Source organism: Aquarana catesbeiana, linkage group LG06 (assembly GCF_042186555.1).
Source record: "Aquarana catesbeiana isolate 2022-GZ linkage group LG06, ASM4218655v1, whole genome shotgun sequence".
Classification (NCBI taxonomy): Eukaryota; Metazoa; Chordata; class Amphibia; order Anura; family Ranidae; genus Aquarana; species Aquarana catesbeiana.
Window position 1 is genome coordinate 51,517,351 of NC_133329.1, and position 26,848 is coordinate 51,544,198.

General features: G+C 41.6%; 1 protein-coding gene across 2 annotated transcripts in view; it reads right to left on the reverse strand.

Moving 5' to 3' along the window:
• Window positions 1-104: 104 nt before the first annotated feature.
• LOC141147560 (NACHT, LRR and PYD domains-containing protein 1b allele 2-like) overlaps window positions 105-26,848 on the reverse strand; it is a 60,730-nt gene continuing 33,986 nt past the window's right edge. For both annotated transcript variants that reach the window (XM_073634784.1, XM_073634783.1), the window contains 5 exons: window positions 22,231-22,356; window positions 14,168-14,309; window positions 8,969-9,019; window positions 2,149-2,200; window positions 105-1,857 (listed from right to left, as the gene is read on the reverse strand). In XM_073634784.1, the coding sequence (XP_073490885.1) occupies window positions 1,797-1,857; window positions 2,149-2,200; window positions 8,969-9,019; window positions 14,168-14,309; window positions 22,231-22,356 (432 nt within the window). In that variant the 3' untranslated portion in view covers window positions 105-1,796. The remainder of the gene's footprint in view (window positions 1,858-2,148; window positions 2,201-8,968; window positions 9,020-14,167; window positions 14,310-22,230; window positions 22,357-26,848) is intronic.

The following is a 26,848-nucleotide window of genomic DNA, read 5'->3' on the forward strand; positions in this document are numbered from 1 at the left end:
TGTAGAAGAATACATATTGGCCTAAACTGAGGAAAAAATTTGTTTTTGTTTTTTAAAATTGGGATATTTATTATAGCAAAAAGTAAAATATATTGTGGTGTGTGTTTTGTTTTTTTTTTTTTTTTTCTTTTTTTGTTTGTTGCGCAAAAAATAAAACCCGCAGAGGTGATCAAATACCACCAGAAGAAAGCTCTATTTGTGGGGAAAAAAAATGATCACAATTTCATTTAGGTACATCGTCGCACAACCGCGCAATTGTCATTCAAAATGTTACAGCACTGAAAGCTGAAAATTGGCCTGGGCAGGAAGGGGGTGAAAATGCCTGGTATTGACATGGTTCTTTCTAATCATGTACAGTGCTTCCACCTAGTAGCATGGGTATTATTATGGGATAGCTGCCTGGAGCGGTGTTCAAGGAATGTATTGGTGTTTCTTTTTATTACGAATATTTGTGGATTGATATGGAGTGATATAATCATCTTTCCTGGGTTTTGAGTAAGGATGTACATATACATGTTCGTTGTTTATTTAATTCATTTAGTTTTTGTATTTATATTGACATTATGCACGTGTCAATATATGGTATTTTTGGGTGCTTATTATTTTCTTTTTTATGTCTGGAATGTTGTATCAACGTGATGGTACACAATTATGTATGTATACATATTCACTCTTTGTGTATATATATTTACTCCCTGTTATACAGAGAGGTAAGAGCGGTTAAGTTACTCCCTGGAGTGCAGAGCTGTGGGAATGGATTGATTTTTTAATTGATTACACCTGCAGCTCTGTGTTCTTATGTGAGTGCTAGTCCCTGTAGCAATTAGCAATGATTAAGCACAATTGTGTGAAACATGTTTGCTGTTGCTCCTAGAGCGGTGTTCATGTCTCATCCATGGTTTTAACTACCTTCTAATAAATATGGAGTTTTAATGTTGGAAGTGCCGCCACCTCTTCTTGTCTACATGTTTTTTTGGGTCGCGGGCACCCGGCATCTGACAGTAGTACAGGGCTTTACTTGGTGATCTTCAGGAGCGGTCCACTCCCCTATTTTCTCAGCTTCTAACTTCAGCTTGTTCAATTAAGCTTTCACAATAAAACCTTGAAGTTGCTTTGTTTCTGTGCAAAGCTGCGCCAGATTTTGAACGCTCCAGTTTTAGTAAATAACCCCCATTGTCAGGAAGCGCAGCAGTGCAGGGAATTGCACTGCTGCAGAATTGCACCTAACCATCCTGTGCTTAGGAGCTCCCCAGTCTTCTCATCATCTCCAATCTCAGGACCTTAGTGTGAATTTTCTACCATCATCAAAGCAAGTACTGAAGGAAGTAGACAGTAATCAGCAAAATATAAAGTAGTAGCAATAATAATAATAATAAATAACAACCAGGAGATTTTAAACATTACATAATTGTTAATACCCTCCACATAATTACTCTCCAACTCTGAACACCTGGAGCTATTTTTTGCAGGACTACAAACCTCAGCTGTCTTAGCAGGTTTTAGCTAAAGGGGATACTTTGGGCTTTGTGAATGCATTAGGCTCAGATGGTAATTTCATGGTGACCTGTAGCAGTAATTCTGAGGACAAAAAATCTACTCTGCTAAGACAGCTAAACAAATGCTTCTTATTACATAGATATAGCAAGGGGAATTTGTGACTATGACTAGCCATATAACAAGTCCTGTGCATCTGATGTCAGCTCTTCTAGACTGAAGACTTCAGGTGTTAACTATTAATTTGCCTCCCTAATGGGGTTCCTTCCCACCTCCAGACCCGGTGGCAGCTGTGTGGGCAGTTACATCATGGATGTCAATTTACCTTTCACTGGATATGAATGAACCATCGCTGTGCTCTGCCTGCAACATAGGAAATAAGGTATAACCATACAAATACCCATTATTCAGCTTCATGTACACTTTGTCATAAATGTCCAGCATTTAAATCATATAAAGGATTATGGCTCATGTTTTACATTTATCCAATGTTTTTGAGTCACTATAGCCCTAGCTACTCACTGGGTAGCTTTTTTTTTTTTTTCTGCCCATTTATTTATATAACATTTGTTTTTCTTTATGAATGCGCAATGTAATGGGCTTCAAGGGTTCACAATAGGATCAGAATCAGAAAGAGAGTCAGAAAATAATTACCTAGAGACACAGAGCTCCTCTACTGAAGGACCAGCCATACCACCAATGGCACCTAAAAATGGAAAAAAATAAATAGAAGGAGGAGGAGGGCAAGCAATTTGAACTAACACACCTATGGGACTGTGACAGACCTGATAGGCTAGTGTAATTTATATAATTATACCTAATTTGCATATTGTATATAATTGGTTAAAATATTTAAATGTCAAACTAACGTTTTTTTTTTTTTTTCCTCAGCTTAAGAGATTATATAAGATTTTTACTTTGTCATCAGTTTGACAGTCAGCGGGGACAGCAAGAGGAGAAGATTGTCCCGCCCTCCCTCCCTCCCATGTCGCGGTCCTTGTTATGTGGCAATTTAGGTCCCTTTCTTTTAGAAAGGGGACATTTTATTGGTTGTTTTGTATTTACTTGAGCTGTAATGGCTGAGTAAAAATGTGTATTGTTGGTATTTGTTGGTATGTATTACATATTTATTAAATAATATTGGAAATTATATATAATATATTGCAGGAATGAGCCAAACACCCTCCTGTTTGGTTCACAGCAGAACATGCGAACAGGCAAAAAATTTGTCTATGGGACACGAACATGAATAATCAAAAGTGATAATTTTAAAGGCTTATATGCAAGTTATTGTCATAAAGTGTTTGGGGACCCGGTTCCTGCCCCAGGGGACCCGGTTCCTGCCCCAGGGGACATGTATCAATGCAAAATTTTTTTTTTTTTTAAACGGACGTTTTTTTCAGTAACATGCCTGCTGGGTGTCTATAGTATGCCTGTAAAGTGGCGCATTTTTCCTGTGTTTAGAACAGTACTAGAGCAAAATGACATTTCTAAAGGAAAAATTGTCATTTTAAAACTGATCGCGGCTGTAATGAATTGTTGGGTCTCGGCAATATAGATACAGATCGTTGAAAAAAGAGCATAGGATCTCCCCACATCCATTACCAGGCCCTTTGGGTCTGGTATGAATATTAAGGGGAACCCCGAATCAAAATAAAAAAAATTGCGTGGGGGTCCCCCTAAAATCCATACCATTTTTCAACTAGATTGTCCCTATTATGTCCCTCCCCTCTTTAAGGCAGTGACTCAGATAACTTTTATGTCTTTTTTCAGATAAGTATACATTGCTGCTTCTGAAGAGTGGATAAAAATACTCCACGAAACACGTAGAGCCTTAGTTATGCAATGTTTCACCGATTTTATGTATCTTATTTTTATTCATATGGACATTTGTAATACTATCAGTGTTTTCAAACATATGAGAAGTTTCTCAGTTGATGTAGTCCAAGTCTCTATACACTGTCATGTAATTCATGTTCCTAATATGTATATGTGTGTGTATATGTATGTATATATGTATGTGTGTGTGTGTGTGTGTGTGTGTGTGTGTGTGTGTATGTATATATGTATATATGTATGTATGTGTGTGTGTATGTATGTATGTATGTATGTGTGTGTATGTGTGTGTGTGTGTGTGTATATATATATAATTTTTACTGTTTTGTTATGCAATTCCTGTATGAATTTTTTCATGATTTACATTAAAATATGCTGTATCTGACCCCCCATTGGTGACTGCACGTTTCATTTAAAGTCCCATTTTTTTTTTTTTTTTTTTTTTTTTTTTTTTTTTTTTTGCCCTCCTTTTTCTAAAATCTATACCAGGCCCTTCGGGTCTGATATGAAAATTAAGGGGAACCCTGTGCCATTTTTTTTTAAAAATGGTGTAGGCCCCCCCCCCCCCAAAATCCATACCAGACCCTTATCCGAGCACGCAACCTGGCAGGCCGCAGGAAAAGTGGGGGGATGAGAGATTGCCCCCCCTGAACCATACCAGGCCACATGCCCTCAACATAGGAAGGTTGCTTTGGGGTAGCCCCCAAAGCACCTTGTCCCCATATTGATGGGGACAAGAGCCTCATCCCCACAACCCTTGCCCGGTTAAAAAAAAAAAAAAAAAAAAGCGTAGCCCCCCCCCCCCAAAAAAATCCATACCAGACCCTTCAGGTCTGGTATGGATTTTAAGGGGTACACTGAGCCAACATTTTTTTAAAAATGGCATAGGGGTCCCCCAAAATCCATATGCAGGAAAAGAGGGGGGATGAGAGAGTGGCCCCCCCTCCTGTACCGGACCAAGCCACATGCCCTCAACATGGGGAGGGTGCTCTGGCCAGTGGTTGTGGGGGTCTGCGGGTGGGGAGCTTATCGGAATCTGGAAGCCCCCTTTTAACAAGGGGACCCCCAGATCCCGGCCCGGAATTCCCCCCCCCCCCCCCCCCCCCCGTGTGAATTGGTAACAGGGTACAAATACACCCCTACCATTTCACAAAAAAGTGTCAAAATGGTAAAAAAGACAAGAGACAGCTTGGGACAAGTCCTCTATGAAAAAATAAAAATGTCCTACGAAGTAAGTTCCTGTCGCCCGATGGACCGTCAAAAAAAAAAAAAAAAGCTGCAACCGACCCACTTCCATGGGAGGCTCCCGCCGCCTGCCGTATCTTCGCTGTGACAGCACCTCTGATGCCATGGGGACTTTCCCATGGCTTCCCCATGGTGTCAGAGGGGGACAGGGTCACCCGGTTACGTCACCAGGTGGCCCCGCTCTCAGTTATATAAGAGCGGTCACAGTGAAGACGAGGAGGGGGGCAATCTCTCGCCCCTCCTCCCCTCCTCTTTTTTTTTTTTTTTTTTTTTTTTTTTTCCTGTGGAATGCCAGGGTGCGTGCTCAGACAAGGGTCTGGTATGGATTTTGGGGGGGACCCCTATGCCATTTTTTAAAAATTTTGGCTCAGGGTTCTCCTTAAAATCCATACCAGACCTAAAAGGTCTGGTATGGATTTGGGGGGGGGGGGGGGGGGGCTACGCTTTTTTTTTTTCGAAAAAAAACACCGGGCAAGGGTTGTGGGGATGAGGCCCTTGTTCCCATCAATATGGGGATCTGGGGGTCCCCTTGTTAAAGGGGCTTCCAGGTTCTGATAAGCCTCCTGCCCGCAGACCCTCAAAATGCCTGGCCAAAGCACCCTCCCCAGGGCATGTGGCCTGGTACGGTTCAAGAGGGGGGGCATTCTCTTGTCAAACCCCCCCACCCCCCCAAGGGCCTGATAATGGACGGAGGGATCCCATGCTCTTTTTTTTCAATTCTCAATCTATATTGCCGAGACCCAACAATTCATTACAGCCGCGATCAGTTTTAAATGACAATTTTTCCTTTTAGAAATGACATTTTGCTGTGGTACTGTTCTAAACACAGAAAAAATGCACCACTTTACAGGCATACTATAGACACCCCCCATGCATGATATTTGAAGGAATATTTCATGTTTATTGTTTCACTTTAAGCATTAAAAAAATCACTGCTCCCGAAAAAAAACGGCCGTTTTTAAACCCTTTTTTGCACTGATACATGTCCCCTGGGGCAGGACTCGGGTCTCCACTTTTTATGACAATTGCTTGCATATAAGCCTTTAAATTGAGCACTTTTGATTTTTCATGTTCGTGTCCCATAGACTTTAACGGTGTTTCGTTTCGAATTTGCATCGAACACCGCAATAATGTTCGCTGTTTGGCGAACATCAGGCTCATCCATAATATATAAGTGTGTTCAATATTTATTGCCAATAAAGGGCCGTGGCCAGCTCAATCCATTTATTGTGTTTTGGTTTTTTTATTTTAATTAATAACCTTTTATTTGTAAAGGTTCTGCCTACAGGCCCATAAGATTTAGGGGTCGACATTCTCAGCATTTGCTTAAAGTGATTGTAAACCCTCAGCTTCTTTCTGTATAGATTTAAAAAAACATAAATACATTTTTTCCCTTTTATATAAGTGATAACATTCCCTCTGTCCCAAATGCATAAGAGCTGGGGGAGGAGAAACAGCAGGACACCGATCTTCCAAGTGAATGGCTGTGGGGGGGGGGGGGGTGTCAGGACAAGTCTGATCATTGGAGGAGAGCAGGTTCCCAGCATAGAGAGAGAGAGAGAGAGTTCCCAGCATAGGTAGAGAACTGACCATGCTGTGCTCTCCTGCTTAGTGTGGTCAGTTTTTAATAGGGAAGCAGAGGTACTGACAGGACCACCAGGGATTTTACACAAAGAAAGCAATACAAAGAGAACAGGATACTTTCTCATACAAGTACATGGTACAGCAGCCACATATCAGGAATATGAAATGTTGGGTTTACATATTCTTTAACAAATCTTTTTGTCAAAGGTGGAAAGGTAATAACTGAAGTAATGCATCTAATTTTATAAACACACGGACCAAGGGGAAGCGGTATGGGTATACAGTATATCTAGTCCTTGTAATGCACCTAGGTGGCATTGCTTGGGGCAGGGGTGGGGAATTAATTTTCCCATGGGACCACTTAAGAAACTGGGACTGTTGTGGAGGGCCGATCCTAATTCTGCTCAATATTAATTTTGGACCTGGGAAGGTCCGTAAGTACTTAAACATATAGAAAATAAACACCTGGCACTAGGAATAATAGGTACAACTGCTAATGAAATAGGTCTCTTTCAGATGGGTAATTGTTAAAAATAAAACCATTTACACCGACCTCTGCCCTATACTGACACCGACCTCTGGCTTACTGATTTACCTAGAAATTTTACAGCATTTTAATCTGGAAAGTAGGAACACGTCAGGCCATGCAAAATGACATCAATTTAAAACATTTAAATACATCAAGATTGTGAATGAAACAGATAATGTAATTCATTTTAGATTGGTTAAACCAAGGTTCTGACTCCAATCCTGTGGTCATGCAGTGGTGTTTATTGAAGTAGTCAATTAAGAAGTCCTAAAACTACTGTATACATGAGAAATTGTTCTGTGCACAGGAATATTCTACCTATCTGCTACTGAGGTCTGATCAACAATTCAGAAGTAATTTGACTTGTTACCATCTATAAAGAAGGTGCAGGGAGGTGCGGAGCGTAAAAACTCACATATTTTTTTCACTTTATGTAAATAAACATATTGCTGTAAAATGCAATGAGAATTTGGTAGATAACTTTGCCTTTTTACCTTATATCATTATGATCTAGATTATGGTTTTCCAATCCTAAAGTTCTTCCATCAGTGTCAATTTTGCAAGTAACCTCATATGAGCAAAGCGGGAATAATCCGTGTCAGAGCCCTGTGTGTTATGTATGTGGATATTCAAAAAACATGACTTCCTGATGGGACTGAGGTCTGAAAATGTGTCTCGGTTTCATTTCCAAGTGAGCCTGTCTTGGCTCACTTATGATTTTTTTCTGTTTTGTATTGAACTCCACAAGATCATTACTGGCCCCAAACTCGCCATAAGGTGAGTTTTTGGCAAATTTCAGTGGGTCATTGTGGGAAAGAGAAGGACAGAAGAAATTGACTTTCAGCAGCTCCTTCAGGGTTGAACATTACATCTATTATAATAATAGTGTGTTCTGTCCCACTTGTTTGTATTTTTTATGTGTTGTATTGAACTGCATCACGTTCTGTAGTGTACAGACTTCTGCCCCGTACACACGGTCTGATTTTCCGATGGAAAATGTCCGATGGGAGCGTGTTGTCGGAAATTCCGACCGTGTGTACGCCCTATTCTAGTGGTGCTTACTTATAGTTGTATACTTATAGGTTTGTTAACTCCCTCTCTATCCTCCTGTGCCATGCTAGTTAGTTGATCCTAGCTAGACCCTCCCTTTTTCTTCCATGTCCCCTCAGTCAGTGTTAGTACTTCATAGAGACAGGGTTTGGGAAAGTCATTGTCTTCCTACACTTCAAAATAAAAGCATCCTCAATTGTTTTGGATTCTACTTCTGTGTCTTATTAAAGAGTTATAGGGCGTACACACGGTCGGACTTTGTTCGGACATTCCGACAACAAAATCCTAGGATTTTTTCCGACGGATGTTGGCTCAAACTTGTCTTGCATACACACGGTCTCACAAAGTTGTCGGAAAATCCGATAATTCTAAACGAGGTGACGTAAAACACGTACGTCAGGACTATAAACGGGGCAGTGGCCAATAGCTTTCATCTCCTTTATTTATTCTGAGCATGCGTGGCACTTTGTCCGTCGGATTTGTGTACACACGATCGGAATTTCCGACAACGGATTTTGTTGTCGGAAAATTTTATCTCCTGCTCTCCAACTTTGTGTGTCGGAAAATCCGATGGAAAATGTCCGATGGAGCCTACACACGGTCGGAATTTCCGACAACATGCTCCGATCGGACATTTTCCATCGGAAAATCCGACCGTGTGTACGGGGCATTAGGCTGCCTGGAGATGGTGCCAAGTCAGCAGGTAACCATATTGTCCAGATAGCCTGCATGTCTTCACAGGGGCGTGCAAGCATCAAGCACCCAGGGAACCTGCCCCACATCCCAGATGCTGCAATTGCCCCCTCTGTGGCACTCAGAATTTCCCTCCACCGGCTGCCTGTCACAAGGATACACATCAGAGCTCTGGGAAGTTTCCCCTAGGCTTCTCCTTGGCTCTAATGTGTATCATGCACAATACACTTAAAAAAAAAAAAAAAGCATCATCAATTGTATTGGATTCGCTGCCTGGAGAGGGTGCCAAGTCAGCAGGTGACCATATAGTCCATATAGCCTGGGTCTAAGGAGGTATGGCAATACATAAAGCTGCATTTGAAACAAAACTATTAGTTCTTTTTACATATGCTTGTCTTTTGGCACCTTCACAGCTGGCAAAGTTTGAAATCTTCCTTTAAAAAAACGATTTTTGTTCACATTTTGTATTTGTATTTTTGTTTAATTGCTGTAGACTGGGAGAATAAAACTACAAATGTACCTTGTACACCAACATACCTTCCTGAACTGAAAGCCCTGACATTGCAGACTCCAGGTCCATGATGTCTCCTGAAATAAAATTGTGCAGCTGGTTAGGATTACCATATTTATTCTTAATTGGTTGCCTGTGGTAAGGGAAAGTTCTTTGGTGGTAAGCATAAGGCTGGGTTTCCACTATTGCGACCCCCAAAGTCACGAGATTTACAGAGCGACTTTGCAATGCGATTTTTGATGTGATGTCATGCGACTGGTGAGAACCATGGGAGAACATATCGCACCGTAGTCGGAACAAAGTAGTACAAAAACCTTTTTTGGAGTCGCTATGACTTTAGTCGCACCAATTAGAAAAGGGACCATTGTAATACATGGATTTTGACTTGTCATGCGACTTCACAAGTCAAGTCGCACAACAACTCGCAGTAGGGGAAACAGAGCCTTAGTCCTTGCAAGAACACACTTCAAAGCAACCATGGCTGGTGGGAGAACTCTGCAGGGTGTTTTTGAAAACAGGAACCTGTGGTAACGCCCAATGTGATGCTAAGCCTCCATGATTAAAAGAACTGAAATGCAGTGAAAGGACTCTGACGTGATTTACATGTACCTCCCAACTATCTCAGATTCTACAGCACTGTCCCAGGATTTCAGTAAAATGCTGGTGCCCTGCAGATCTGGACTGAGTCTCAGAGGCCAGTGGCAGAACAAGTTCCAACACTTGGCTCTACTAATGTACTTCACAGGGGAGTGCAAGCATTGAGCACACAGGGAACTTTCCCCACATGCCAGATGCTGCAATTGCCCCCTCTATGGCACTCAGAATTTCTACCCACTGGCTGCCTGTCACAATGATACACAGCAGAGCTCAGGGAAGCTTCTCCTTGGCTCTAAAGCGTATCATGAACAATACTAAGAGGAACCCAGGAGGAGCGACATCCCCTGCATTACAGGTAACAAAGATGTATGCTGGGAGGAATGACTTGGGTGGAAAAATAATAGGATATGTGCTGGAGGAAGATTGGGCATGTGCTAGAAGTGGGGATTGGGGTAGTATTTGTGCTCAGAAGGGGGGATTTGGGGGAAGAAGAGCATTTATACTGGATGAAAGATTTAAGGGGGAGGATTTGTGCTCAAAGTGAGAAGAGGATTTTTGTTGGAAGCAGGGTGAGAAATTTGTGCTGGGGATATTGGGGGAAGGAATATTTGTAACTGGGAAACTTGTAGGGGCTAACTGGGGGAAGAGGGTTTGTGCTGGGATGAGGATTTGTGGGGTGGAAGCAGATTTTGTGCTATAGGGATGATTTAGGGGAGATTTGTACAGGAAGGGGAGAAAATGTTTTCATTGGAGGAGAAATTGTTCTGGGAGAGAGAATGGGGAAGGGAGGATTTGAGATGGGTGAGTTTTTTTTTTTTTGTATGGAGGATTAAGGGAACAAAGATTTCTGGGGGTGAGCATGCAAATTAGTGGGGTTTTTTTGTTGTTTTTTTTTTTAAGGGGCGGGAGTGGAGATTTTTGAATCAAATTTTAAAGTTGGGAGAGTATTGCTTGCGGTGGGGGATTTTAAAATATCTTGATCCCTACACTGTAGGTTACATATTGACTTCTGAACTCCTTTTACTTTGTACTCCAGACCCCCACTATACATTACACACTTGCACACTTGAACAAGCATGAGTTATCTGTGTAAAACTGGTCTACCAATGTTCCTGTAACGTCCTGTCTACGTCCTTTGGCACCTTAACAGTAAAGTAACTATTCTACAGAAGTTCTTCCTTCCATGGTTTGCAACCAATCTTCTTTTTCTTAAATTACTATTGATGGTGGTGAGCCAGGGCCAGCAGCCACAAGGAAATCTTTATCCACAGTCTGAGCTGTGTTACGCTCTTTCTGGACTTTACATTACACACTCCTGTCTTCTGCATTCTGTGCATTGTGTACTGCTGGACAGGGATGGGCCGAACACCCCCTGTTTGCAGCAGAACTTCTGAACAGGTGAAGTATTCTAACCCGAACAGCGAACCCCATTGAAGTCTATGGGAGCCAAACAGGAAAAATCAAAAGTACCCATTTTAAAGAGTTATATACCCAAAGGGCCTGGTATCGACTGGGAGTGGGCGGAGGAAACCCCTTACTGTTTTTTTTTTTCATTTTTTTTAAAACATTTATTGCCGGGAGCTGGCAATACATTACAGCCGCAACAAAGTTTAAATGACATTTTTTCCTTTTAGAAATGTCATTTTTGCTGCACCATGTTCTATACATCATACAGATGCACCACTTTACAAGCAGACTAAGGGAACCCCCAGGCATAATATATAAAGGAATTTTTCATTTTTATTGTCGTTTCTTTTTAAGCATCATTAACCACTTCAGCACTAGAAGGTTTTACCCCCTTCCTGACCAGAGCACTTTTTACAATTTGGCACTGTGCTGTTTACCTGGTAATTGTGCGGTCAAGCAATGCTGTACCCAAATGAAATTTGCATCCTTTTTTTTTTCCACAAATAGAGGTTTCTTTTGGTGGTATTTGATCACCTCTGCGGTTTTTATTTTTTGCGATATAAGCGAAAAAAGACCGATAATTTTGAAAAAAAATTATATTTTACAAATTTTAGTCAAACATTTAGGCCAAAAAGCAATCAGCCACATGTCTCAATAAGCGTACATTGATTGGTTTGCGCAAAAGTTATAGTGTCTACAAACTAGCGTACATTTTCTGGAATTTAAGCAGCTTTTAGTTTATGACTGCCTATATCTTGAGGTGATAAAATGGCAGGGCAGTACAACCCCCCCCCCCCCCCCAAATGACCCCGTTTTGGAAAGTAGACCCCCCAAGGATTTTTCTGAGAGGCTTGTTGAGCACATTGAATATTTTATTTTTTTGTCACAAGTGATTGAAAAATGACAACAAAAAAAAATGTACACAAAGTTGTCACTAAATGATATATTGATCAAACATGCCAGGATTAACCCCTTAGGTTTCACGGTGAGTATAACAAGCATGCATTAATGCATATACAGACTTGTTTTACAGCTATGGATTTAGTAACACTTTAAGATTTCAGCTTTAAGCATACAAAAATCCAGTATGTTTTTACTGTTGTCTGTGATTGTGATGGAGAGATTTCCACACGCTTTTTCAAAAGCCAATCCTGTGACACCAGATAATGAAATGAGGGTAAAGCGATCTCTGAAGCAGGACGTTATAGGCAGGAGTAAAAACCTCAAAGATATTCAATCCTTTTCCAAATGTACTATTAATAGTCATTTTGTTGCCATGTCCAAACCTATTGGAGAGATTTCCTCACACTTCTGACTTTCCTTTATCGGGATAAGAAGTAAGGGGAAATCTCCTTTATGGGTATAAACCCAGCAAAAAATCTTAAATTCACTTTTCAATTTAGAATTAAAAACATCTTTGGCAAAGTTCAGCTTGAAGTTCAAGGCTGGGTGCACAAGGGGACTGGATGCAGAACTGCCCATGTTACTGTGGCAGTGTTCTGCCAACTGTCTTGCCCTATCATGGTGGCCTGTCTGCATGAAGAATGTGCTATATACAGTTGCAATAAAAAGTATGTGAACCCTTTTGGAATGATATGAAATTCTGCAGAAATTGGTCATAAAATGTGATCTGATCTTCATCTAAGTCACAACAATAGATCAACACAGGCTGCTTAAACTAATAACACACAAAGAATCAAATGTTACCATGTTTTTATTGAGCACACCATGTAAACATTCACAGTTCAGGTGGAAAAAGTATGTGAACCCTTGGATTTAATAACTGGTTGAACCTCCTTTGGCAGCAATAACTTCAACCAAACGTTTCCTGTAGTTGCAGATCAGACGTGCACAACGGTCAGGAGTAATTCTTGACCATTCCTCTTTACAGAACTGTTTCAGTTCAGCAATATTCTTGGGATGTCTGGTGTGAATCGCTTTCTTGAGGTCATGCCACAGCATCTCAATCAGCTTGAGGTCAGGACTCTGACTGGGCCACTCCAGAAGGCGTATTTTCTTCTGTTTAAGCCATTCTGTTGTTGATTTACTTGATTTGGGTCGTTGTCCTGTTGCAACACCCATCTTCTGTTGAGCTTCAGCTGGTGGACAGATGGCCTTAAGTTCTCCTGCAAAATGTCTTGATAAACTTGGGAATTCATTTTTCCTTCGGTGATAGCAATCCGTCCAGGCCCTGACGCAGCAAAGCAGCCCCAAACCATGATGCCCCCCACCACCATACTTCACCGTTGGGATGAGGTTTTGATGTTGGTGTGCTGTGTCTCTTTTTCTCCACACATAGTGTTGTGTGTTTCTTCCAAACAACTCAACTTTGGTTTCATCTGTCCACAGAATATTTTGCCAGTACTGCTGTGGAACATCCAGGTGTTCTTGTGTAAACTGTAAACATGCAGCAATGTTTTTTTTGTACAGCAGTGGCTTCCTCTCTGGTATCCTCCCATGAAATCCATTCTTGTTTAGTGTTTTATGTATCGTAGATTCGCTAACAGAGATGTTAGCATATGCCCGAGACTTTTGTAAGTCTTTAGCTGACACTCTAGGATTCTTCTTCACCTCATTGAGCAGTCTGCGCTGTGCTCTTGCAGTCATCTTTACAGGACGCCCACTCCTGGGGAGAGTAGCAGCAGTTCTGAACTTTCTCCATTTATAGACAATTTGTCTTACCATGGACTGATGAACAGCAAGGCTTTTGGAGATACTTTTATAACCCTTTCCAGCTTTATGCAAGTCAACAATTCTTAATCGTAGGTCTTCTGAGAGCTCTTTTGCGCGAGGCATCATTCACAACAGGCAATGCTTCTTGTGAAAAGCAAACTCAGAACTGGTGTGTGTTTTTTATAGGGCAGGGCAGCTGTAACCAATACCTCCAATCTCATCTCATTGATTGGACTCCAGTTTGCTGAGATCTCATTAGTCTAGGGGTTCACATACTTTTTCCACCTGCACTGTGAATGTTTACATGGTGTGTTCAATAAAAACAAGGTAACATTTAATTCTTTTGTGTGTTATTAGTTTAAGCAGACTGTGATTGTCTATTGTTGTGACTTAGATGAAGATCAGATCACATTTTATGACCAATTTGTGCAGAAATCCAAATCATTCCAAAAGGGTTCACATACTTTTTATTGCAACCGTAGCCTGTTTTTAGTTCAGAGGTACATATTTTAAGTAATTTTACTGAAATTATTTTTGAGCCTTTTTACCTCTGTCCACCTTTGCTCTCCATACTGAAATATTACCATCTTCTATGGATATAGCTATTCCTTCACTGGCGTTCTTGCCATCCACAGTAATTTCTGTGTAGGGGTACAACTCTGATACGTAGCTACACCGAAACAGCAGTGTCTGAAATTAAAGAATCAACAGATATTAGTGCAAGGCGGGCCAGGACAGGGCAGGGCCTTCTTTATACAGGATAAAATAACATGTCATCACTTCCATTGCAAACCTAAAATAAGGGGTTTAATATTTGAATATTGTCTATTGACCTTCACTATGTGAATTTAGTTACTTGCTATTATGTAGTTAAAGCTAATAGCTTGATGCAAAAGTTTTTTTCGCCTTGACTGTTGTAATAGTTTACAGTCATATACTCATAGCTCAGCTATACCATTGTAAGTGTACATGAGTCATTATGGTCATCCCCTTATGTCCTCTACCCAACAAGACATCAGTTATATGATAAATATTTTGATATAAAATATTTTTTTTTTACTTATTATTAGGGATAAGCCGAACACCCCCCAGTTCGTTTTGCACCAGAACTTGCGAACAGACAAAAAATTTGTGCAAACACTGTTAAAGTCTATGGGACACGAACGTGAAAAATCAAAAGTGCTATTTTTAAAGGCTAATATGCAAGTTATTGCCATAAAAAGTGTTTGGGGACCGGGTCCTGCCCCAGGGGACATGTATCAATTCAAAAAAAAAATTTAAAACGACTGTTTTTTCACTTTAAGAATGCTTAAAGTGAAACAATAAAAAATGAAATATTCCTTTAAATATGCTGTCTGGGAGGACCCAAAGGGCCTGGTATGGACGGAGGAATCCATGACATTTTTTATTAATTCTGTCATAGGGCTCCCCTTAACCACTTCAATACACTATATTATATATTGTACACTGCACTATATACCCTGCACTGTATTATATATACTACACTGACTGCAATACTCTGAACGGCAGTATATATACTATATGGACTGCACTATATACTCTGCTGAAAAATTGGGCATTAGGTGTTGGTGGTTGGTTACTCTTGTTTGGCGCAGGAATGGGCCCTGCTGTTAAATATTATTTCAAAAATTGTAATTGCATGCCCCTGTTAACCACTTGACGACCACCTCACGCCGATTTACGTCGGCAAGGTGGCACGGACAGGCAAAATCACGTACATATACGTGATTTGCCTTCCGCGGGTGGGGGGTCCGATCGGACCCCCCCCGGTGCCCGAGGCGGTCGTCTTTTGTTCCACGGCGATCGGAGATGAGGGGGGAGGCCATCCGTTCGTGGCCCCCCCCTCGCGATCGCCGCCGGCCAATCACATCATTCCTTTGCTGCTGTATGCTAAACAGCAGCAAAGGAAATGATGTCATCTCTCCTCGGCTCGGTAATTTCCGTTCCGGCCCGAGGAGAGAAGACAGGTATGTGAGTGCACAACACTACACACACACAGTAGAACATGCCAGGCACACAAAACACCCCGATCCCCCCCCCGATCGCCCTCCGATCCCCCCCCCAATCACCCCCCCCTGTCACAAACTGACACCAGCAGTTTTTTTTTTTTTTCTGATTACTGCATTGGTGTCAGTTTGTGACAGTTACAGTGTTGGGACAGTTAGTATTACCCCCCTGTAGGTCTAGGATACCCCCCTAACCCCCCCTAATAAAGTTTTAACCCCTTGATCACCCCCTGTCACCAGTGTCGCTAAGCGATCATTTTTCTGATCGCTGTATTAGTGTCGCTGGTGACGCTAGTTAGGGACCTAAATATTTAGGTTCGCCGTCAGCGTTTTATAGCGACAGGGACCCCCATATACTACCTAATAAATGTTTTAACCCCTTGATTGCCCCCTAGTTAACCCTTTCACCACTGATCACCGTATAACTGTTACGGGTGACGCTGGTTAGTTCGTTTATTTTTTATAGTGTCAGGGCACCCGCCGTTTATTACCGAATAAAGGTTTAGCCCCCTGATCGCCCGGCGGTGATATGCGTCGCCCCAGGCAGCGTCAGATTAGCGCCAGTACCGCTAACACCCACGCACGCAACATACGCCTCCCTTAGTGGTATAGTATCTGATCGGATCAATATCTGATCCGATCAGATCTATACTAGCGTCCCCAGCAGTTTAGGGTTCCCAAAAACACAGTGTTAGCGGGATCAGCCCAGATACCTGCTAGCACCTGCGTTTTGCCCCTCCGCCCAGCCCACCCAAGTGCAGTATCGATCGATCACTGTCACTTACAAAACACTAAACGCATAACTGCAGCATTCGCAGAGTCAGGCCTGATCCCTGCGATCGCTAACAGTTTTTTTGGTAGCATTTTGGTGAACTGGCAAGCACCAGCCCCATGCAGCGTCAGATTAGCGCCAGTACCACTAACACCCACGCACGCACCGCACACCTCCCTTAGTGGTATAGTATCTGATCGGATCAATATCTGATCCGATCAGATCTATATTGGCGTCCCCAGCAGTTTAGGGTTCCCAAAAACGCAGTGTTAGCGGGATCAGCCCAGATACCTGCTAGCACCTGCATTTTGCCCCTCTGCCCGGCCCAGCCCACCCAAGTGCAGTATCGATCGATCACTGTCACTTACAAAACACTAAACGCATAACTGCAGCGTTCGCAGAGTCAGGCCTGATCCCTGCGATCGCTAACAGTTTTTTTGGTAGCTTTTTATTGAACTGGCAAGCGCCAGCGGCCTAGTACACCCCGGTCGTAGTCAAACCAGCACTGCAGTAACACTTGGTGACGTGGCCAGTCCCATAAGTGCAGTTCAAGCTGGTGAGGTGGCAAGCACAAGTAGTGTCCCGCTGCCACCAAGAAGACAAACACAGGCCCGTCGTGCCCATCATGCCCTTCCTGCTGCATTCTCCAATCCTAATTGGGAACCCACCGCTTCTGCAGCGCCCGTACTTCCCCCATTCACATCCCCAACCAAATGCAGTCGGCTGCATGAGAGGCATTTTCTTTATGTCCTCCCGAGTACCCCTACCCAACGAACCCCCAAAAAAGATGTTGTGTCTGCAGCAAGCGCGGATATAGGCGTGACACCCGCTATTATTGTCCCTCCTGTCCTGACAATCCTGGACTTTGCATTGGTGAATGTTTTGAAGGCTACCATTCACTAGTTGAGTATTAGCGTAGGGTACAGCACTGCACAGACTAGGCGCACTTTCACAGGGTCTCCCAAGATGCCATCGCATTTTGAGAGACCCGAACCTGGAACCGGTTACAGTTATAAAAGTTAGTTACAAAAAAAGTGTAAAAAAAAAAAAATATATATATAAAATGAAAAAAAATAGTTGTCGTTTTATTGTTCTCTCTCTCTCTATTCTCTCTCTCTTGTTCTGCTCTTTTTTACTGTATTCTATTCTGCAATGTTTTATTGTTATTATGTTTTATCATGTTTGCTTTTCAGGTATGCAATTTTTTATACTTTACCGTTTACTGTGCTTTATTGTTAACCATTTTTTTGTCTTCAGGTACGCCATTCAGGACTTTGAATGGTTATACCAGAATGATGCCTGCAGGTTTAGGTATCATCTTGGTATCATTCTTTTCAGCCAGCGGTCGGCTTTCATGTAAAAGCAATCCTAGTGGCTAATTAGCCTCTAGACTGCTTTTACAAGCCGTGGGAGGGAATGCCCCCCCCCCCACCGTCTTCCGTGTTTTTCTCTGGCTCTCCTGTCTCAACAGGGAACCTGAGAATGCAGCCGGTGATTCAGCCAGCTGACCATAGAGCTGATCAGAGACCAGAGTGGCTCCAAACATCTCTATGGCCTAAGAAACCAGAAGCTACGAGCATTTTATGACTTAGATTTCGCCGGATGTAAATAGCGCCATTGGGAAATTGGGGAAGCATTTTATCACACCGATCTTGGTGTGGTCAGATGCTTTGAGGGCAGAGGAGAGATCTAGGGTCTAATAGACCCCAATTTTTTCAAAAAAGAGTACCTGTCACTACCTATTGCTATCATAGGGGATATTTACATTCCCCGAGATAACAATAAAAATGATTTAAAAAAAAAAAAAATGAAAGGAACAGTTTAAAAATAAGATAAAAAAGCAAAAAAATAATAAAGAAAAAAAAAAAAAAAAAAAAAGCACCCCTGTCGCCCCCTGCTCTTGCGCTAAGGCAAACGCAAGCGGCGGTCTGTCGTCAAACGTAAACAGCAATTGCACCATGCATGTGAGGTATCGCCGCGAAGGTCAGATCGAGGGCAGTAATTTTTGCAGTAGACATCCTCTGTAAATCTAAAGTGGTAAACTGTAAAGGCTTTTAAAGGCTTTTAAAAATGTATTTATTTTGTTGTCACTGCACGTTTGTGCGCAATTTTAAAGCATGTCATGTTTGGTATCCATGTACTCGGCCTAAGATCATCTTTTTTATTTCATCAAACATTTGGGCAATATAGTGTGTTTTAGTGCATTAAAATTTTAAAAAGTGTGTTTTTTCCCCAAAAAATGCGTTTGAAAAATCGCTGCGCAAATACTGTGTGAAAAAAAAAAAATGAAACACCCACCATTTTAATCTGTAGGGCATTTGCTTTAAAAAAATATATAATGTTTGGGGGTTCAAAGTAATTTTTTTGCAAAAAAAAATAACTTTTTCATGTAAACAATGAGTGTCAGAAAGGGCTTTGTCTTCAAGTGGTTAGAAGAGTGGGTGATGTGTGACATAAGCTTCTAAATGTTGTGCATAAAATGCCAGGACAGTTCAAAACCCCCCCAAATGACCCCATTTTGGAAAGTAGACACCCCAAGCTATTTGCTGAGAGGCATATCGAGTCCATGGAATATTTTATATTGCGACACAAGTTGCGGGAAAGAGACAAATTTTTTTTTTTTTTTTGCACAAAGTTGTCACTAAATGATATATTGCTCAAACATGCCATGGGAATATGTGAAATTACACCCCAAAATACATTCTGCTGCTTCTCCTGAGTACGGGGATACCACATGTGTGAGACTTTTTGGGAGCCTATATAACCAGAAAGACTGCGCTAGCAACTCATTAAAAATGAATAGTGTCAAACCACATACACTATAAAAAATATAATAAATATAACAAAAAAAATTTTTTTCTGAAAAAATTTTTTCTGAAAAAAGAAAGAATTGGATGTGCACCTAATCCAACACACCAAGTGCTGGGTGGAGTCGTGCACGAATGCACTAACACTTACAATGTGATAAAAATAAATCAAATATGTACATAATACATGTGTAACTGTGAAGTGATATAGATCAAATTGACTCTGGACTCATAAAAAAATAGAAATATAAATAAATGTGCTCTCATGGATTCGCAAACACAATTAGCAATGAAGCGAGCCTCTAAGAAAATGCCAAGTGAAATAGTGAAACAAAAAAGTCATTAGTAGCAACATTTACAAACTGAAAGTATTTGATTGAATAAACCTCTTCCATAGGAGAGACAATTGGCAGACTACCAGCTATTTCATCCACATAATAGACAGAACAGACGGTAAGCTGATGTTGAAGATGCTTGGAAGGAACCTTTGGGGGACCACAAGGACTCACGTTCCGCCAAAAAAGAAAGAAAAGGCATATGGTGTAAAACCTTAAAATACCATAGGGTCACCTGCGCATATAAGCGCTACTCACGGGACCGGTATGCAGAGCAGGCATTCAGATGCTAAGTCGGTTCGCCGCTAGCCAGCGTGCGTTCCACCAACTCCAGGAAGTGATGTCACTGGTCACTGATTTAGTGTAGGCAGGATGTTACGTCGACGCGTTTCGCCCCTCCCCCAGGGCGTTATCAAAGACTTTGAGTATGGTATCCCCATACTCAGGAGAAGCAGCTGAATGTATTTTGGGGTGCAATTCCACATATGCCCATGGCCTGTGTGAGCAATATATCATTTAGTGACAACTTTGTGCAAAAAAAAAAAAAAAAAGTGTCACTTTCCCGCAACTTGTGTCAAAATATAAAATATTCCATGGACTCAATATGCCTCTCAGCAAATAGCTTGGGGTGTCTACTTTCCAAAATGGGGTCATTTGGGGGGGTTTTGTGCCACCTGGGCATTCCATGGCCTCCGAAACTGTGATAGGCAGTGAAGAGTGAAATCAAAAGTTTACACCCTTAGAAATCCTGAAGGCGGTGCTTGGTTTTCGGGGCCCCGTACGCGGCTAAGCTCCCGAAAAAGTCCCACACATGTGGTATCCCCATACTCAGGAGAAGCAGCTGAATGTATTTTGGGGTGCAATTCCACATAGGCCCATGGCCTGTGTGAGCAATATATCATTTAGTGACAACTTTTTGTAAATATTTTTTTTTTTTTGTCATTATTCAATCACTTGGGACAAAAAAAATAAATATTCAATGGGTTCAACATGCCTCTCAGCAATTTCCTTGGGGTGTCTACTTTCCAAAAAGGGGTCATTTGGGGGGGGGGTTGTACTGCCCTGCCATTTTAGCACCTCAAGAAATGACATAGGCAGTCATAAACTAAAAGCTGTGTAAATTACAGAAAATGTACCCTAGTTTGTAGACGCTATAACTTTTGCGCAAACCAATAAATATACGCTTATTGACATTTTTTTTACCAAAGACATGTGGCCGAATACATTTTGGCCTAAATGTATGATTAAAATTGAGTTTATTGGATTTTTTTTATAACAAAAAGTAGAAAATATCATTTTTTTTCAAAATTTTCGGTATTTTTCCGTTTATAGAGCAAAAAATAAAAACTGCAGAGGTGATCAAATACCATCAAAAGAAAGCTCTATTTGTGGGAAGAAAAGGACGCAAATTTCGTTTGGGTACAGCATTGCATGACCGCGCAATTAGCAGTTAAAGCGACGCAGTGCCAAATTGGAAAAAGACCTCTGGTCCTTAGGCAGCATAATGGTCCGGGGCTCAAGTGGTTAAACAGGGGCATGGCCTGTCTCAAGAGATCTTGTAAGCCTGGGTACCTGGTCAAGAAACGCTGCACCGCCAAATTCAGGACGCGTGCCAAACATGGAACATGGGTCAAGTGTCCCTGTCAGAGGGTGGAGCGAAGGTTGGTGCCATTGTCGCATACAACCATTCCTGGCTGAAGCTGGCATGGTGTCAACCACCTCTGAGCCTGCCCCTGCAGAGCTGACAGAATCTCTGCCCCAGTGTGGCTCCTGTCCCCTAGGCAGACCAACTCAAGCACCGCATGACATCTTTTTGCCTGACTACTTGCATAGCCCCTTGAGATTTAGGGAGCACTGCTGGTTCAGAGGACAATTCTGCAGAAGAGGCCATAGAGGAAGAAGAAGAGGAGGGAGGGGAGCATACAGATGTTGTGGCAGAATTACCACTAGCTTTTTGGAGGCGTGGTGGCGGAACAAGCTCCAACACTGAACCCTGTCCTGCATCCTTCCCAGCTGCCAGCAGAGTTACCGAGTGTGCAGTGAAGGAAAGGTAACATCCCTGCCATGCCTAATCTAGCTCAATCTATCTCCGTCCAAAGTCACACACTATACACGGCTGCTATGTAAACAGCCTTATATAGTGTGGGAGTGGACTTAGTCCCCCTGGCACCCTGCCTTTGACCAATTATGGCTCTATCTGCAGAACGCACTGTGATTGGCCAAAGCATGCAGGTCAGGTGCATGCTTTGGCCAATCACCAGACACTAATGCACTGCGATCATGCAGTGTATTATGGGGCGTTCCGCGACGCTTAAATTTCCCCTCAATGCCCCATATTGTTCGCCGTTCAGTGAACAGGCGAACAACCGATGTTTGATTCAAACTTACGTTCGACTCGAACATCGAGCTCATCCCTACTTATTATAATCTTCATGTTAATAATCTAACAGCCTTGATGAAGGAGGACCTTTTGAACCCCTGAAACACATTGGCTTTTGCCAAATGTGACTTATAACAAAGACAACTTTCTGGACTTTATATACACATGCTTGGCTCTTTACTCCTTGTACTCCAATATCTGCATACAATGACCCACCCATTTGTGTTAAATGAAAGCAAATAACTCAGTGACTTATAAAAAGTATAACAGAATATCTGTATCAGCATTACCTCTGGCGACACACTGGCATTTCCAGATGCTTTAACATCATATGTTTTCCCGATGTAAAGAGAATCTATCTGGGGAGGTTTCCGTATTCGGTCATAGCCCAGGTTCTTCTCTTGATTGTGAATATCCTGTGAGCAACCATAAAACAACATTAACTGTCCTATTTTGACTATTATAGCTTTTAGCTAAAACTTTTAACACCTTCAGTTAGTCTAGTAGCAGTGATTTTAATCATTTGTGTAACCTGCCTGGGGTGCCCCAAATACAATTACAGCAACCCTGAAGTTTACAAAGAGACCAAATGCTTTTTAACCACTTACAGTAGATTTACTGTGGATGTGCGGCAGGTGCAGGCTAGGCGACGTGCTGGTACGTTGATCAGCACATGTGCACTGGTACACCCCCTGGGGCAAACAGCAGCACAATCCCATGACTGCTGTGTCTGGTTGCCTCTTACTAGATACCTTGGACTGTCTCTACTTTCCGAAAATGGGTCATATTGGGGGGGGGGGGGTATTTGTACTGTGCTGACAGTTTAGTACCTCAAAAAATGGCAGTCAGTACATCAAGATTGATACATTTTCAAATATATACCATAGATTGTAGAACTGTAGAACTTTCACACAGACCAAAAATATTATACACTGACTTGGGTTATTTTTACCAAAGAAATGTAGCAGAATACATTTTAGCCTAAATCAATGATGAAAGATTATATACAATATTTTATACTAGAAACAGAGAAAACTTTTTTTTTTTTTAATTGTTTGGTATTTTTTTGTTTATATAACAAAAATGAAAAACCCAGTGGAGATTAACCAATTACGCCTGCCGTCATTATATGTTGGCAATTTGAAGAGGAATATCGTTGTTATGGCAACAGCTAGCTACCATAACCCCAGTATCCTTTTCTTCAGCGAACAGTTCGCTCTCAGATAAAAGTGCTCTCTACAGGGGGTTTTGCCGTAAGATCACTTTTATCAGGGGCGGGAGAGGGCCAGCCTCCTGCCACGCTCCAGGGGTCTCCGCTGCTTACCGGACCCACCAGCAGCGGCGGAGATGATCGCTTCCTATCAGGGTAACAGCCTGGAGCCAAGTGAGGGGAAGATGGCCCCCACTCGGCTCCATAGCATTGACTGGCGGAAGCAAAATTTTATTTATTTATATTTAAATGACTTTTTTTTATTGCATTTTAGTGTAAATATGAGATCCGAGGTCTTTTTGACCCCAGATCTCATATTTAAGAGGTCCTGTCATGCTTTTTTTTCTATTGCAAGGGATGTTTACATCCCTTGTAATAGGAATAAAAGTGCCCTGAATTTTTTTTTTTAAAGAAGAAGACAGTGTCAAAATAAAAATAAAAGTAAAATAAAATAGAAAAAAAATAATTTAAAGCACCCTGTCCCACCAAACTCACGCACAGAAGTCAACGCATAGGTAAGCAGCTCCCCCATATGAAAACAGTGTTCAAACGACACATGTGAGGTATCGCCGCGATCATTGGAGCAAGAGAAATAATTCCAGTACTAGACCTCCTCTGTAACTCAAAAATGGTAACCTGTAGAGATTTTTAAATGCCTCCTATGGAGATTTTTAAGGATAAAAGTTTGTGGCCATTCCACGAGCAGGTGCAATTTTGAAGCGGGACATGTTGAGTATCAGTTTACTCGGCGAAACATTATCTTTTAAAATTTAAAAAAAATTGTGCTAACTTTACTGTTGTCTTATTTTTTTAATTTTAAAAAGTGAATTTTTTTCCCAAAAAAGTGCGCTTGTAAGACCACTGCACAAATACAGTATGACAGAAAGTATTGCAATGACCGCCATTTTATTCTCTAGGGTGTTAGAACCCAAAATATATATTTTTTTTCCAAGTAATTTTCTAGCAAAAAACAATAAATTATTTTAACAGTAAACACTGAGTCTGAAAAATAGGCCCGGTCCTTATATGGGTAAATACTATCAAAAGAAAGCTTTATCTATCTCAAAAAATTATAAAAGTGTCAATGTTGAATGACTTAGTAATTGGCATTCAAAGTGTGACAGCTCTGAAATCTGAAAATTGACCTGAGCAGGAAGGGGTGAAAGTATCTGAAACTTAAGTGGTTAAGCTGATAAGCAACTTCTGACATAGCGCAATGTTCTGTTCCATATACCCTCTTAAAGTATTCAATTAGTTATTTACAGATTTAGCAAATTCCTATTTATTAGTGTAACACTGTGTACTGTTACTGTAATGCAGATTTATATGTGACCACAAGATGGCGGTGTTTAGTATCTCTGCTTATCATAGTCCAAATACAGGAGTACAGACACTTCTAAGAATTGTATGCTGAAATCAGACCTTTTCCCCACAGTGGAGCTGAAATTAAACTACAAAGTCCAGAAGCAATCACCAGGGGGCAGGAGCATATAAAAGCAAATATCCCTGGAACACAGAGGGGAGTTGGTGAGAGGATTTGCTGCTGGAAGGAAGTGTGTGCAAGAACCGTGTGGAGCTACATGGGCCTGGACCGGACCAGGTTAGACCAGAAAGCCGCAATTGTCACTGGAAAGCCTGGTATCTTGAGAGAGGCAAACTGGTTTCTGCTAAGTAATGCTATAGCAGAGTGGTTAATTGCCATTCCTGAATTGAAATAGGAGTTCTTTTGAAATTTACAGGCCCTTGGAGAAATATTTACTCAAGTTAAATGGCTATGGAGATGCACTCCTGGGGTTATAAAGGATCAAAGGTGGGAACACCCAGAATAATCACAGCGCACCAACCCCTTGAACTGAAACCACCAGCATAAACAGATGCGACGGTCAGAAATCAGTGCCCTGATGAGCTAGATGTGAGTTTACAGTGTAAAGCAATGTAAAACAATATAAAACTGTATGATACAATACAAAACCAAATGACAGATGGAGCTTATGTAAGCTAGATGCTGCGGGTAGCCCAGACAGCTATACAACACACTACTAATATAACTCTGGAAGTGCTGACTCGTTCCAGGATGGGTGTGCTGTGTGGCTACAGGAGACAAAAAGTTGGGAGGGGGAGAGACCATAGTGTAGAATATAAAGTGTAATTTTAATAGAAAATATAAAAAAGCACACACAAAAATAAAATAGAGCTCAGTATGACAGTCAGGTAGCCTCTTAAATAGAGATCAGACACGCAACCAGGATGCCTTGCCTTGACCACGGGGGCACTGGAGATGGATTGGAAGCAGGGAACTGCTGTCACTCAAAAGCCAAAGCCATGGATGGAACACAGGGCCCAGGATATGAAGCCACTGTGTTTCAAAGCAACTTTGCTTCTCCTTAGACTTTAGAAGAAGCAAGGTTGCTTTGAAACATGGTCCAGTTCCAGCTCCAGCATTTTCCTACTACTCAAGGTGGCTTCATACCCTGGGCCCTGTGTTGCACCCAAGCTTTGGCTTTCCAGTGACAGCAGTTCCCTGCTTCCAATCCACCACCACTCCCTTGCCGGCGGCAAAGGCAAGACATCCTGGTTGCATGTCTGATCTCTGTCCCAGAGGTTACCTGACTGTCATGTTGAGCTCTATTTTATTTTTGTGAGTGCTTTTTTATATCTTCTATTAAAATTACACTTTACGTGCTACACTATGGTTGTTGTGCTTCTCTCCCCCTCCCAACTTTCTGACTCCTGGGGTTATAGCATGGTTTTAAACGGGTACGCTGCTGTGCTGATCTGTGTCCAGTTAAATGTGCTATAGATGCTATACTGGTAATGGCAGTGATTAGCGACTTATAGTGGGACTGTGATAGTGTGGTGGGAAATCTGGCATTAACTGACACTGATGTAGTTAGTGATATTAATACAGTGAAATACTGTACACATGACACTGGCTGGGAAGGGGTTAACAATCAAGGGGTTAACTGTGTGCCTACCCAGTGTAATGTGTGCTGCTTTTACTTACTGATCTGGCTGAGAAAAAAAACAGCCAGATCGCTATTCTCTGTACAGAGTTCTGTGTGCTTCTAGTACTGTGCCCTTCAGCAGGTTTTAGCCAAAATCATTGGCTGAAATCTGCTGCCAAACTCGTGCTGTGTCCAATCACAGCATGGGTCAGCAGGGGGCACATGCATGCATGCCACAAAAACCTTGTTGTGCCGCCTGCTCGCAGTACATTTACTATGAGTGGGTCAACAAGTAGTTAAAAGTCTGGTTATAATGCTGGGACATGGTGTAGGATGGGAGAGGATGATTTGAAGCCTAATTTGGTTAAAGCCTAGAAATTCCCTTTCATTTTCACAAAATGGTGAGCTCTAAAAGCAGCCTAAAGCTGGCCACTGACAATAGGAAATAGTAGATTGTGTATGAATGATCAGCCCTTAACCTCCCTGGCGGTATGATTATTTCAGATTTTTTATGCTGAAAGCGGTACAATTATTTTGCACGAAAATTTGGCATTGTATATTGTAGGCCTGTAATTCTTAGGAATAACCCACTTAAATCTGTTCAAACAAGAGTCTAATAGACATCCCGGGTATGATAAAGTTTGAAAAATGAAATCAAAAATTATAATATAATAAATAACTATAAATAATTATAAGAAATAATAATAAAATAATAATAAAAAATATTCAATAATGTAATCGAATCAAAAACAC